Source organism: Mustelus asterias, chromosome 6 (assembly GCF_964213995.1).
Source record: "Mustelus asterias chromosome 6, sMusAst1.hap1.1, whole genome shotgun sequence".
Lineage (NCBI taxonomy): Eukaryota > Metazoa > Chordata > Chondrichthyes > Carcharhiniformes > Triakidae > Mustelus > Mustelus asterias.
In genome coordinates this window covers 6632020-6647183 of record NC_135806.1, presented here as the reverse complement: position 1 = coordinate 6647183, position 15164 = coordinate 6632020, and the positions used below count along the sequence as shown (strand labels likewise).

At 46.9% G+C, this 15164-nt stretch overlaps 1 protein-coding gene across 6 annotated transcripts in view; it reads left to right on the top strand.

Moving 5' to 3' along the window:
- Positions 1–15164, top strand: part of LOC144494736 (coronin-2B-like) — a 155463-nt gene that overhangs the window by 94443 nt on the left and 45856 nt on the right. For 3 of the 6 annotated variants that reach the window (XM_078214013.1, XM_078214015.1, XM_078214014.1), the window contains one exon: positions 3989–4086. The exons of 2 other annotated variants lie outside the window; for them this stretch is intronic. In XM_078214013.1, coding sequence (XP_078070139.1) covers positions 4000–4086 — 87 coding nt within the window. In that variant the 5' untranslated portion in view covers positions 3989–3999. Of the gene's footprint in view, positions 1–3988; positions 4087–8780; positions 8987–15164 lie in introns of those variants that run through there. One more of the 6 variants, XM_078214019.1, reaches the window with a different exon arrangement.

The window sequence follows — 15164 nt, the reverse complement described above, 5'->3', positions numbered from 1 at the left end:
TGAAATGGTGGAGGCTACCTCGTTGAATATGTTTAAATCACGGATAGATGGATTCCTGATCGGTAAGGGAATTAGGGGTTATAGGGATCAGGCGGGTAAGTGGAACTGATCCACTTCAGATCAGCCATGATCTTATTGAATGGCGGGGCAGGCTCGAGGGGCTAGATGGCCTACTCCTGCTCCTATTTCTTGTGTTCTCATGAGTCCAGACGACCCTTTGTCAAAGCTAAAAGGCATAGAAAGTGGGAGATGTTTATACTGCAGGGTGAGGGAATGAAAGATGAGTCATAGCCACAGAAACAAGGGGAATGGCTGCTAATGGCAGCCCAGAGAGAATAAAGGGTGTGAATGGCCAAATGACAGAGAAGCTGTCAGCTGTGACAGATGAAGGTGTGGGGGGAGGGGAGGGGGGTGAAATGGGACAGAGGTAGAATGTAGAAAAGGGGAAATGAGAAGGAGGAAATAGATTGGTCCAGAGGAGGTGTGAATGGCAACAGCAGAAAATGAGAGCGATGATTAAGATCTGTTGAAGAGAGATCATATATTGCAAGTCAAGAGGAATGTTTGGAGTTGACATAGAAACCTAGGAACAGGAGGAGGCCATTCGGCCCTTCGAGCCTGCTCCCCCATTCATCACGATCATGGCTGATCATCCAACTCAACAGCCTGATCCTGTTTTCTCCCCATAACCTTTGATCCCATTCACCTCAAGTGCTCTCTCCAGCGTCTCTTGAATACATTTGTATTTAGTTTGTTTCTGAGAACTATCTTTGAGATCTGGTTCGGCGCTGAATGCAATTTCTAGAGCTTTGTTTTAAGCATGCACACTTCCTTTTGTAAATATCGCACTGACACTTAACACTGATCGTTCGCAAACCCTAAACACCAAATGTATTTGTCCTCAAACATTCAACTGTCACTAACATGGGATCTAAACAGGAACTGAACCTGTACACCGAGTAATAGGCCCATCTTGTGCATTCGAAACAGCTGAAGTTTCGTTGACTGGAAAAATAAATAGCAGTGCCCAACTGGGGTGAAAGGCACATTGCCATTCGGGTTTTGGTTACACTGCGGCTCCAACACAAAGTGGTTCTGAAGCTCATCAGAAATTAGGAATTAACTGATTCAGAAAGCTAATAGAATGTTCTTGCTTATTGCGAGGGGAATTGAATATTTGATTTGATTTGATTTATTATTGTCACGTGTATCAATATACAGTGAAAAGTATTGTTTCTTGCGTGCCAAATAGACAAAACATACCGTTCATAGAGAAGGAAGCGAGAGAGTGCAGAATGTAGTGTTACAGTCATAGCTAGGGTGTAGAGAAAGATCAACTTAATGTAAGGTAAGTCCATTCAAAAGTCTGACAGCAGCAGGGAAGAAGCTGTTCTTGAGTCGGTTGGTACGTGACCTCAGACTTTTATATCTTTTCCCCGACAGAAGAAGGTGGAAGAGAGAATGTCCGGGGTGCGTGGGGTCCTTGATTATGCTGGCTGCTTTGCCGAGGCAGTGGGAAGTGTAGACAGAGTCAATGGGTGGGAGGCTGGTTTGCGTGATGGATTGGGCTACATTCACGACCTTTTGTAGTTCTTTGCGGTTTTGGGCAGAGCAGGAGCCATACCAAGCTGTGATACCACCAGAAAGAATGCTTTCTATGGTGCATCTGTAAAAGTTGATGAGGGTCGTAGCTGACATGCTAAATTTCCAAATACAAAAGTAGGGAGAATCATAGAAACCCTACAGTGCAGAAAGAGGCCATTTGGCCCATCGAGTCTGCACCGACCACAATCCCAGCCAGGCCCTACCCCCATATCCCTACATATTTACCCACTAATCCCTCTAACCTATGCATCTCAGGACACTAAGGGGCAATTTTAGCATGGCCAATCAACCTAACCCGCACATCTTTGGAGGTTATGCTTCAGTTATACAGGGCGTTGGTGAAACCACATCGAGGGTACTTTGTACAGTATTGGCCTCCTTATTCATGGAAGGATGTAAATACATTGGAAGCCGTTCAAGGAAGGCTTCCTCAACTAATTCTGAGAATGGGCAAATTGTCTTATGCAGAAAGGTTGGACAGGCTGGGCTTGCATTTGCTGAAGTTTAGAAGAGTAAGTGACAACTTGATTAACAAAAATTTGACAGGGATAGATGTGGCAAGGACATTTCCTCTTGTGGGACAGTCTTGAACAAGGGGTCACTGTTTAAGACAATGATGAGGAGAACTGTTTTCTCTTGGAGGACTGTGAATCCTTGGAACTCTCTTCCTCAAATGGTGGTGGAAGCAGTCTTGATGCATATTTTTATGATCAAGCGAGAGAGTCTTGATGAGCAAGGGGGTGAAAGGTTATCAGGTGTAGGTGGGAAAAACCCACCTGGGTCACTAATGTCTTTAGTGAAGGAAATCTGCCATCCTTACTTGGTCTGTCCTACATGTGACTCCAGAGCCACTGCGAAGCTGTAAAATCCTGCCCGAGGTCAACGGACCTTTCCATGGTTCGCCCCTCGTCCATGGCGGGTGGGATGGTAACATTCTGGCCTGAATCTTAAAATGCCCTCTGAAATGGCCAAGCAAACCATTCAATTCAAGGGCAACTATGGATGGGCAATAAATGCTGGCCCAGCCAGAGATGCCCATGTCCCACAAATGAATTAAAAAAAGGCACCGTAAGGGTTCATTTAATAGTGCTGTCTCACAATGCCAGGGAGCTGGGTTCGATTCCCGGCTTGGGTCACTGTCTGTGTGGAGTTTGCATGTTCTCCCCGTGTCTGCGTGGGTTTCCTCCGGGTGCTCCAGTTTCCTCCCACAGTCCAAAGATGTGCTGGTTAGGTGCATTGGCCATGCTAAATTCTCCCTCAGTGTACCCGAACTGGCGCCGGAGTGTGGCGACTAGGGGATTTTCACAGTAACTTCATTGCAGTATTAATGTAAGCCTACTTGTGACAGTAATAAGTAAACTTTGAATGAGTTAAACTCTAGCCCACTGAGTGCTGTACAATCCAGTTAATGGGTTGTTTCAGGAAATAGATTTAAAAACAGTAATCTTTAAAATAAAGTATTGGATAGAATGAATGAAGGATGTTACCTGAGTGCGAATGTGGTTAGATTCTTCAACTATTGACTCATCTGCCCTGCATTGCCAGCATTCTTTTCTGGTTTGCTCTCCCAGTTTCAGCGTTCCACATGTTTCCTCAGGGATTGTTGAGCAAATCCAGACTCCGCAGGGTTAAAGATTTGGCAGTGTTTGTAATCTTCATGATTTGAAAACAATGGCCCAATTAACCTAGGGAGGGGAAGGCGAGAGTGGGGGTGGGGTGGTGAAGAGATGTTGCATTTATCGGAATACATAACCTCTTTTATGGCGTCTTGCATAGTTATTTACAAGAAAAAGTCGGGTTGTGTTTTATCCAGTCTCGAGCTTAAAACTTGCCGGGACAGGAACCGACAAGAAGCCGCAATTTGAGTAAAGTTAAGAGTTTAATTATTAGTCACAAGTAGGCTTACATTAACACTGCAATGAAGTTACTGTGAAATTTCCCTAGTTGCCACACTCCGGCGCCTGTTTGGGTACACTGAGGGAGAATTTAGCACGGCCAATGCACCTAACCAGCACGTCTTTCCGACTGTGGGAGGAAACCGGAGCGCCCGGAGGAAACCCACGCAGACACGGGGAGAACGTGCAAACTCCACACAGACAGTGACCCGAGCCGGGAATCGAACCCGGGTCCCTGGCGCTGTGAGGTAACAGTGCTGCCAAGCACTTAGACCGAGGAAATGGCAGTACAACCTGTAACAATTTCACATATTGTATGTACCTTTGTCATTACCTCAGTGAACTATTTCCAGTGTTCCCCAGCCTCCTCTGACCATTTATCAAAGATTCCAATGTCAACAGAACAATTGCTTTGCAATCCGTGTCTCGGAGTTGAGATGGAGCTCTCCAGCGCAGTAACTTAAGGTAGAACTTTCCTTTCTCTTTAGTCTTCCGTGGGATGTGGGCGTCACTGGCAAGGCCAACATTTGTTGTCCGTCAAGATGTGTTGAACCGGAATGGAAGCAAATCATTCCCGATCCAGCAGGTACTGCCTAAGAAGGAAATTGTATTCTAGAAGACATTCTTAATCCGGTTAAACATTTTCTTCAATAATGGGCTGTTGACTGTTCCATACAGTGAGTGGCCTGCCAATGTTAACAGGGTTTTTACATGCCCTGCACCCTCCGCTGCCTGGGAACATCCCGGAGGCAGGACCAAATGTTTGGGCCAGTATCTTGATTTGACAGCTTGACGTATTGCTATTTAACTCTGTTGCCACAGTGGGATTTGAACACCTGTCCCCAGAGTATTAGTAAGGGTCTTTGGCTTACTAGTGACATTAGCACTATGCCACCACCTCCCCGGTGTTAGAGTCAGGATGAGGGCTCCTCTATTCTATCATATTGCAGTGAGAGTCGAGAGTGGCTACTTCTGGTCCATGCACAGTACATGACTACAATCACAGAATCTCTAAAGTGCAAAAGGAGGCCATTCAGCCCATCAAACCTGCACTGACAACAATCCCACCCAGGCCCTATCCCCGTAACCCCACATACCCTGCTTGTCCCCCTGATTTTAAGGGGCAATTTAGCATGGCCGACCTATCAAACCTACACATCTTGGGACACTAAGGGGCAATTTAGCATGGCTAATCCACCTAACCTGCACATCTTTTGGACTGTGAGAGAAAACCGGAGCACCCGGAGGAAACCCATGCAGACATGGGGAGAAGGTGCAAACTCCCGCACAGACAGTGACCCAAGCCAGGAATCGAACTGGGGCCCCTGGCGCTGTGAGGCAGCAGTGCTAACCACTGTGCCACTGTGCTGTGGATTACTGCTCGAGTTCCCTTGCTTTCCTTCACTGAACAACACAGAGAGTAAGAAGTAGCCATCACATTGAGTCTGATCTGGCCCCATCTCTCTGATCCCCCGTTGAAGGGAGAGGAGGCAGTGAGTGATTTCCAGCCATAAACAGAAGTAATTAACCCTTCGGGCACCTTAATCTAATTGCAAACTCTTCATTGTCTGAAGATCTTTGACACAAACCCCTTTTGATGACTGTTAGCATAGCACCTTCAAGACGCCCCAAATGCTCTATAGCCAATGAAATACTTTTTGAAGTGTAGTCACTGTTGTAATGCCAGAAACGCAGCAACCAATTTACACACAGCAAGATCCCACAAACAGCGGTGGTCAGATAATCTATTATTTTAGTGGTGTCTTGCTGAGGGATAAACATTGGCCAGACTAGTTTGGTCACCTAGTTACAGGAAGGATGTAAATAAGGTTGAAAGAGTGCAGAGAAGGTTCACAAGGATGTTGCCGGGACTTGAGAAGCTGAGTTACAGAGAGAGATTGAATAGGTTGGGACTTTATTCCCTGGAGCGTAGAAGATTGAGGGGAGATTTGATAGAGGTGTATAAGATTTTGATGGGTATAGATAGAGTGAATGCAAGCAGGCTTTTTCCGCTGAGGCTAGGGGAGAAAAAAACCAGAGGGCATGGGTTAAGGGTGAAAGGAGAAAAGTTTAAAGGGAATATTAGGGGGGGCTTCTTCACGCAGAGAGTGGTGGGAGTGTGGAATGAGCTGCCAGATAAAGTGGTAAATGCGGGGTCACTTTTAACATTTAAGAAAAACTTGGACGGGTTCATGGATGAGAGGGGTGTGGAGGGATATGGTCCAAGTGCAGGTCAGTGGGACTAGGCATAAAATGGTTCGGCACAGACAAGAAGGGCCAAAAGGCCTGTTTCTGAGCTGTAATTTTCTATGGTTCTACTACTTGGGAACAGTAACCCTGCTTTTCAAAGTAATGCTGTGGGATCTTATGATCCACCCGAACATCTTTTTAAAAATATTTTTTAAAAGTTTGATTCCTTTCTTCAAGTTACAAAGCCAATGTGCAGAGTGGATGGGGCAAGTCCTTAATCCATCTCCTTGCTTGCTCCAGAAAACAATTCCAATTCAAATTGAATCCAGTTCATGTTCCCCACAATAGAGACAAACAAGATCCAAGCTGACAAGATGAGGCATTGCCCCACCACCTTGGGCTTGACCTGACGCTTGACCTTAACCAAAAGGCCGAGAAGTGATCAGATCACCCGAAAGACGGCATCTCTGTCAGTGCAGTACTGTGGGAGTGCTGCTCTAGAACTGCCTAGGGTTTGTGCTCGAACCTGCTGGTACAAGTGAACCTTGCCGCTTTCACATTGAGAGGGGCAGCACGGTGGCACAGTGGTTAGCACTGCTGCCTCACAGTATCAGGGACCCAGGTTCAATTCCAGTCTCGGGTCACTGTCTGTGTGGAATTTGCACATTCTCCCCATGTCTGTGTGGGTTTCCTCCGGGTGCTCCGGTTTCCTCCCTGTGTGGGTTAGATTGATTGGCCATGCTAAATTGACCTTAGTGTCAGGGGGACTAGCAGGGTTATGGGAATAGGGCCTGGGTGGGATTGTGGCCGGTGCAGACTCGATGGGCCGAATGGCCTCCTTCGGCACTATAGGGATTCCATGATTCTGAGAGCGCAATAGTAAAACATCACTGTTGGAGGCACATCTGTTTACAATGCTTCTAAGTCCAACAACCTGAACTTATTGCCATTGTCAAGTAATTCTGATCTCAATTAATGTACAAAATGTTCTGTGCATCATTTTTGTCTTGTGGCATGTTTGGACTTGATGCATTGCTTGTTGAAATCTTGTGTGAGCTGACTTGACACCGGATATGTACTTTGTACAAATAAAGTGGATAGGTTTCTGGGCACTAATAGGGTAAAAGAGTGCCTGGGAATCCTCAGTACCAGATGTTTTATAGAACTGGTGGTTAAGGAGTAGGCGGCACGGTGGCACAGTGGTTAGCACTGCTGCCTCACTGCGCCAGGCACCCGGGTTTGATTCCCGACTTGGGCCACTGTCTGTGGGAGTCTGCACATTCTCCCCGTGTCTGCGTGGGTTTCCTCCGGGTGCTCCGGTTTCATAGAACATAGAACATTACAGCGCAGTACAGGCCCTTCGGCCCTCAATGTTGCGCCGACCAGTGAAACCAATCTAAAGCCCCTCTAACCTACACTATTCCAATATCATCCATATGTTTATCCAATGACCATTTAAATGCCCTTAATGTTGGCGAGTCCACTACTGCTGCAGGCAGGGCATTCCACGCCCTTACTACTCTCTGAGTGAAGAACCTACCTCTGACATCTGTCCTGTATCTATCACCCCTCAATTTAAAGCTATGTCCCCTCGTGTTAGCTGTCACCATCCGAGGAAAAAGGCTCTCACTATCCACTCTATCTAATCATCTGATCATCTTGTATGCCTCTATTAAGTCACCTCTTAACCTTCTTCTCTCTAACGAAAACAACCTCAAGTCCCTCAGCCTTTCCTCATAAGACCTTCCCACCACACCACCACAGCTGCAACATGACCTCCTGGCTCCGAAACTCAATCCCTCTACCAATAAAAGCTAACACTCCGTACGCCTTCTTAACAACCCTATCAACCTGGGTGCCAACTTTCAGGGATCTATGCACATAGACACCGAGATCTCTCTGTTCATCCACACTACCAAGTATCTTACCATTAGCCCAGTACTCTGTAATCCTGTTACTCCTTCCAAAGTGAATCACCTCACACTTTTCCGCATTGAACTCCATTTGCCACCTCTCAGCCCAGCTCTGCAGCTTATCTATGTCCCTCTGTAACCTGCCACTTCCCTCCGCACTGTTCACAACTCCACCGACTTTAGTGTCATCCGCAAATTTACTAACCCATCCTTCTACGCCCTCATCCAGGTCATTTATAAAAATGACAAACAGCAGTGGCCCCAAAACAGATCCTTGTGGCACATCACTAGTAACTGAACTCCAGGATGAACATTTCCCATCAATCACCACCCTCTGTCTTCTTACAGCTAGCCAATTCCTGATCCAAACCACTAAATCACCCTCAATCCCATGCCTCCGTATCTTTTGCAATAGCTTACCGTGGGGAACCTTATCAAATGCTTTACTGAAGCTTTACTGACTCCCACAGTCCAAAGATGTGCAGGTTAGGTGCATTGGCCATACTAAATTGCCCCTTGGTGTCAGCGGGGCTAACCAGGGTAAATGCATGGGATTATAGGGCAATGGGGATAGGGCTTGGGTGGGATTGTGTCAGTGCAGACTCGATGGGCTGAATGGCCTCCTTCTGCGCTGTTGGCATTCGATGATTTTATGGCCTCAGAGCTTCCCTGAAGAGGTCAAACATCTTCACTGACCCGTCGAAGACCCTGGCTTGTGACGGACTAAAATGGAGGGGGTTCCTTTGGAAAAGTGTTGAACTCATTGAGAGACTTCATAGGGAACGTGCAGAGGTGAAGTCAACGCTTTGAGGGAGTGTACGAACTCCAAACAACCCACCTGACCCGACCTGTCGAGTGGCACATGTGGCCACGTCTGCGGATCACACATTGGACTCATCGGCAACCTCAGAATGAAGCAAAGTGGAGGCAAGTCATCCGCAACCCTGAGGGACTGCCGGAGGAGAGGCTGGGGTGGGGGGGGGGGGGGGTGGCGGGGTGGGGGGTGGCGGAGTTGGGGGGGGGGAGAGGGGGGGGGGCGTGGGTGAAGGAGAGATACATTGAGCACATTTTTGCCTTCAGGCAAATTGAGAGTTCAGCCTAAAACCTCCAATGACTTAGTTCACCGGAGTGACGGAGAGTTTGGACTCCACCCAGTCGAAAACACAAACAAGGCTTCACACTCGTGGTGTGTGTGATCTAACCTGTCTGCTTTTGCTGATCTCTCTTCTTTGTTGAGTGGATTGCTTTGTGAAAGAGACACCAGCGATGACTCCTAGCTGTGGGGTGGAGGGGACAGTGAAATGGGAGCTGTGCCTGGGCTGAATGTTTTGTCTGAATATTTTGTTTTCCTTTTTAAAGTCTTGAATCAGAGAGGCAGGAAGGGTGAGTACCATGTTGCCTTCTCTTTTTGCTGGTTTCACAGTTTCAGATTTAGATCTCCAGAGTAAGACGACATTTATTTTGTGCTGTGATGCCCCTCCCCCCACCCCCCCCAGCCAGGACAATCCCAGAGGTAATGTACAATCTTGAATTCTACCCTCAAATTCAGCAGAAGCATTGTTTGCAAATCTGAAATCACCTTCGCCTTGAATCGACACCTCCCCCTGGTGTTCATTCTGTTTAAATCCGTCCTATTACATAGTTTGTGTTCAGAGAATTGGCAACACTTTTTAACTTTTGATTTGATTTGATTTATTATTGTTGCATGTATTGGTACACAGTGGAAAGTATTGTTTCTTGCGCGCTATACAGACAAAGCATACCGTTCACAGAGAAGGAAAGGAGAGAGTGAAGAATGTAGTGTTACAGTCATAGCTAGGGTGTAGAGAAAGATCAACTGAATGCGAGGTAGATCCATTCAAAAGTCTGACAGCAGCAGGGGAGAAACTGTTCTTGAGTCGGTTGTTACGTGGCCTCAGACTTTTGTATCTGTTTCCCGAAGGAAGAAGGTGGAAAAGAGAATGTTGGAGGTGCGTGGGGTCCTTAATTATGCTGGCTGCTTTTCCGAGGCAGTGGGAAGTGTAGACAGGGTCAATGGATGGGAGAATGGTTTGCGTTGTTCATGGGCTTTGTTCATGACCCTTTGTAGTTTTTTGCGGTTTTGGGCAGAGCAGGAGCCATACCGAGCTGTGATACAACCAGAAAGAATGCTTTCTATGCTGCATCTGTAAAAGTTTGTGAAAGTCGTAGCGGACATACCAGACTTACTTAGTCTTCTGAGAAAGTAGAGGCGTTGGTGGGCTTTCTTAAATATAGCGGTGGCATGGGGGGACCAGGGCAGGTTGTTGGTTACCTGGACACCTAAAAACATGAAGCTCTCGACCACTTCTACTTCATCCCCATTGATGTAGAAAGAGGCATGTCCTCCACTACCCTTCCTGAAGTCGATGACAATCTCCTTTGTTTTGTTGACATTGAGAGATTATTGTCATCGCACCAGTTCACCAGATTCTATTCATGAACCCTAGTCCCAGGATATTTTTGACTCTCAGCCTCCACACCCCTCCCCTCCCCTCCCCACCCACCCCCTCTGTACTTGTCCCTTTAATGAAACTGGACCTCTTTCCTTTCTGCGCCAGCCTGTTTGTAGGTGAGCTGATCCCTGCCTCTGCTGCCTGTTTAATGTGCAAACAATTGACTCTCCACTTGGTTTGTCAAGTTACCGAGACAGAAACTGCCAGGGAGGCTCAGCAGTCGGCCAGCCTCCGAGGGGAGGTAGAACCTGAGCTCATGTTTCAGGTCTGGGTGACCCACTCCCTCAGATGTAAGGGTCATGCAGCCAGCAGAGAGACAGGGCACGGAGAGGGGAGCAGAGCATGAGAATTTATCATCGCCTCTCCACCCCCGTTGATCAAGTCTCTCGTCTTTTACGTTGCTTCTTATCTCTGTGACCAAGTTTCTGACCATCTGGCCTAATATCTCTGTCTGTGTCTCTGAGTCATTCTGCTCCTGTGACCACCATAAGACCAAAGATTTACTAGGATGTTACCGGGACTTGATGGATTGACTTATAAGGAGAGGCTGGATAGACTGGGACTTTTTTCCCTGGAGCGTAGGAGGCTGAGGGGTGATCTTATAGAGGTCTATAAAATAATGAGGGGCACAGATCAGCTAGATAGTCAGTATCTTTTCCCAAAGATAGGGGAGTCTAAAACTAGAGGGCATAGGTTTAAGGTGAGGGGAGAGACACAAAAGTGTCCAAAGGGGCAATTTTTTCACACAGAGGGTGGTGAGTGTCTGGAACAAGCTGCCAGAGGTAGTAGTAGAGGCAGGTACAATTTTGTCTTTTAAAAAGCATTTAGATAGTTACATGGGTACGATGGGTATAGAGGGATATGGGCCAAATGCAGGCAGTTGGGATTAGCTTGGGGGTTTTTAAAAAAAAGGGCGACATGGACAAGTTGGGCCGAAGGGCCTGTTTCCATGCTGTAAACCTCTGTGACTCTATAAGGTATAGGAGCAGAATTAGGCCACTCAACCCAACGAGACTGCTCCGCCATTCAGTCATGGCTGATATGATTCTCATCCTCATTCTCCTGCCTTCTCCCCGTAACCCTTGATCTCCTTACTGATCAAGAACCTACCTATCTCTGTCTTAAAGACACTCAATGACCTGGCCTCCTCTGTGGCAAAGAATTCCCCAGATTCACCACCCTCTGGCTGGAGAAATTCCTCCTTCTTTCAGTTTTAAAGGAGCGTCCCTTTGCTCTGAGGTTGTGCGCTCGAGTTTGAGTAACCTTGGGATGTTAAAGGTGCTTTATAAATGCAAAATTGTAGTTGATCTGAGCTTGGAGTTTTTCTCCTATTTTATTTCTTATTTATTAGTCACAAGTCAGTTTACATTAACACTGCAACAAAGTTACTGTGAAATTCCCCTCGTCGCCACACTCTGGCGCCTGTTTGGGTCAATGCACCCTAACCAGCACGTCTTTCAGAATGTGGGAGGAAATCAGAGCACCAGGAGGAAACCCACGCAGACACGAGGAGAATGTGCAGACTCCACACAGACAGTGACCCAAGCCAGGAATTGAACCCGGGTCCCTGGCGCTGTGAGGCAGCAGTGCTAACCACTGTGCCAGCTCCTGTAATGGCCTCATGATCAGGAACATGCTTTGGGAAATCGTGTGGCCAGCTCTGTGCTTTATTCCCCACTACATGAGAGGCACAATGGTTAGCACTGCTGCCTCACAGCGTCAGGGACCAGGTTTTGATTCCCGGCTTGGGTCACTGTCTGTGTGGAGTCTGCACGTTCTTCCCGTGTCTGCGTGGGTTTTCTCTGGGTGCTCCGGTTTCCTCCCATACTCCAAAGATGTGCGGGTTGGGTGGATTGGCCATGGGAAATGTGTGGGGATAGAGCCTGGGTGGGATTGTTGTCGGTGCAGACTTAATGGGCTGAATGGCCTCCTTCTGTACTGTAGGGATTCTGTGATCTTATTGCAGCACAAGGCGACAGCCCCCAAGCCCATATTGTGGAAAATCCTCCTCCACTTATACTTAAAGACTGATGTCATATTGTACCTTGTACCAGACCTCCAGGAGGGAATAAGTGTGAAATCACACTGAGTCCACGTTTAGAAAAGAAATGTCCTCGCTCCAACCACTTCATTATTAATAGTTGGTTTGCTTTGAGAATATGAGATTCAGCCGGCAGCTTTAGATACTGAGAGAGTTGGTGCGATGTAATATGTGATAATTAAGGTTAATGTGTTTGAAGTACAAATTACATCTCAGGGCTAAAAGGAGCAATTTTAATTTGGTAAATTAGCAAGATCATTATCGGAGCCACCTTCCTTTGATGTGTTGAGTGCAACTTTGCGACAGATGTCACATTTTTGATTTTATATAATCTCCGTCTGGTTCTTAAAAATTAAACTGATCTAATTGCACACATTGAAATGCCAACCCATTCTCTGACTGTCTGAGCTAATGCTGTTTTGTTGCCATGCCAAAAATGAATACTTTCTAATTTAAGAGTAGCACCACCCATAACAAAGCAGCCCACTCGACTGACATCCCATCCACTACCACGTTAAACATTCACTCCCTCCACCACTGACGCACAGTGGCAGCAATGTGTACCATCTACAAAATGCACTGCAGGAACTCACTCAAGGCTCCTTTGCCAGCATCTTCCAAAGCCACGACCACTACCACCTAGAAGGACAAGGGCAGCAGATACCTGAGAACACCACCAACTGGAGGTTCCCCTCCAAGTCACTCAGCATCCTGACTTGGAAATATATCAGCCGTTTCTTCACTGTCGCTGGGTCAAAATCATGAAACTCCCTCCCTAACAGCATTGCGGGCGTACCTACACCACAGGGACAGCAGCAACGTGGTGGCACAGTGGTTAGCACTGCTGCCTCACAGCGCCAGGGACCCGGGTTCGATTCCCAGATTGGGCCTGTGCTGAGTCTGAATATTCTCCCCGTGTCTGTGTGGGTTTCCTCCGGGTGGTCCAGTTTCCTCCCACAGTCCGAAAGATGTGCTGGTTAGGTGCATTGGCCGTGCTAAATTCTCCCTCAGTGTTCCCGAACAGGCGCCGGAGTGTGGCGACTAGGGGATTTTCACAGTAACTCCATTGCAGTGTTAATGTAAGCCTACTTGTGACACGAATAAATAAATAAGCAAGCAGCGATTCAGGAAGGCGGCTCACCACCAACTTCTCAAGGGGCAATTAGGGATGGGCAACTTCTGGCTTAACCAGAGGCACCTACATCCATGATAGAATCAAAAAAGAATTGAAATGGAAGGGAGTGATACAGTGCAGAGCTCGACTGCACTGATCTTTGGACTTTCAGCAGTTTCATAACCACATGGGATTGGAGATGTATAAATGCGTTGTCAGTTTAAGGGAACCTGTTACAGTAATGTCAATATAAGCTCTTTCCTTTATGCTGCATATAGTAGTTTCAATCCATGTTTAGCAGAGCTGTGTGTGACCGCAGACTCAATGCATAGAGTTTGCTTCCTTTTAAACAACAAGTTGGATTTAAAACTACTTCCTTTTAGGTGTTGGCTGTGAAAGGGTGGGTAGCGCTTGCATTCTGCATCAGAGCAATGTTCTTGGTTCACACTCTCAGCCCAGCACCTTGGGAGTGCTACACAGTTGGAGATGCCATCTTTCAGATGAGATACCTCACCAGCCCTCTTGTGGATGTGTGAGAATCCGTGGCAATATTCGGAGGGCAGGTGCGTTCTCCCTGGTGTATCGGCCAATATTTATTCTTATTCGTTCATGGGATGTGGGCATCACTTTATTGCCCATCCCTGAGGGGACGTTAAAGAGTCAACCACATTGCTGTGGCTCTGGAGTCACATGTAGGCCAGACCAGGTAAGGACGGCAGATTTCCTTCCCTAAAGGACATTAGTGAACCAGATGGGTTTTTCTGACAATCGACAATGGTTTCATGGTCATCAATAGATTCTCAATTCCAGATTTTTATTGAATTCAAATTTCACCACCTGCCCTGGTGGGATTTGAACCTGGGTCAGAACCCTTAGAGCATTACCCTGGGTCTCTGGATTACTAGTCCAGTGATAATACCACTACGCCACTGCCTCCCCTCCTCCGCTCTCTCGCTCGCACTCTTCATCAAGAGCAGATTATCTGGTCATCACCTCGTTGTCTCATTTCCTACATTCCAGCAGCGACCACACTCCAAGAAAGTACCTCATTGGCTGCAAAGCATTTTGGAACATTGTGAGTTTGTGTAAAGGTAGTATATAAATGCAAATTCTTTAGATGGAAACACTAGGAAGCAGGCAGCATAAAGATAGCCTGAGCTGACAAGCATGTTGCTAGTTGTGGGAGCTTGCTGTGCGTAAACTGGTCACGGCAGTTTACGCACGACAGTGACGGCAGTTCAGAAGAACAAGGCTACCTCATTGTCTGTGAAGCATTCTCACGGCTGGTGAAGTGTGTACAGGACAGGGGGCATGTCAAAAGCAAACTACATAAATGTGAAGAGGATAATTTGAGTAAGGTGTCTAATTCCAGGATGATGTTTTGCTGAGGGAGTGTGATTTTCTAAGAGGATCTTCCAGAGTCACACACTGATGTGAAAAGGTTGAGTCATTTGGATCCAGTGAACCAAGAGAATGAAGTGAACATTCTATCAAGAGGGAAACAAGTTATATTTCTCTGGTCCAAATAGCATTATTTGTGCAAATATACCAATTTTCATAGGCTGAAATGTGTCATTGCTTTGAGTCAAGGTTTTACAAGAATTGGACTCCTGTTAGGCAGCCCCTCAAGATGGAGGCTGACTTGTTCCCAGTCCAGGTCAGTGGCTTATTCTGAGATGGTTTAACGAGTCCATTGCGCAGTTGCAGATTCTCTCACATTCGGGGCAGGTGGCGTTTGAAGGGTTGGGGAGGTGGGTCGTAATTATGTCACCTCATAATGAGTTCTCTCAACGTGTTTGGTGCCTTCCCGAATGAGCCTTGTCCCTTCTGGAGAGTCACAAGTTAGGGTCTCGCATGGGCCAGCGGGAATGTCTCACCTGTTTTCCGAGATGCTTTTGAGAACATCCCAAAGATCCTTAGAGTGTTTCTGCT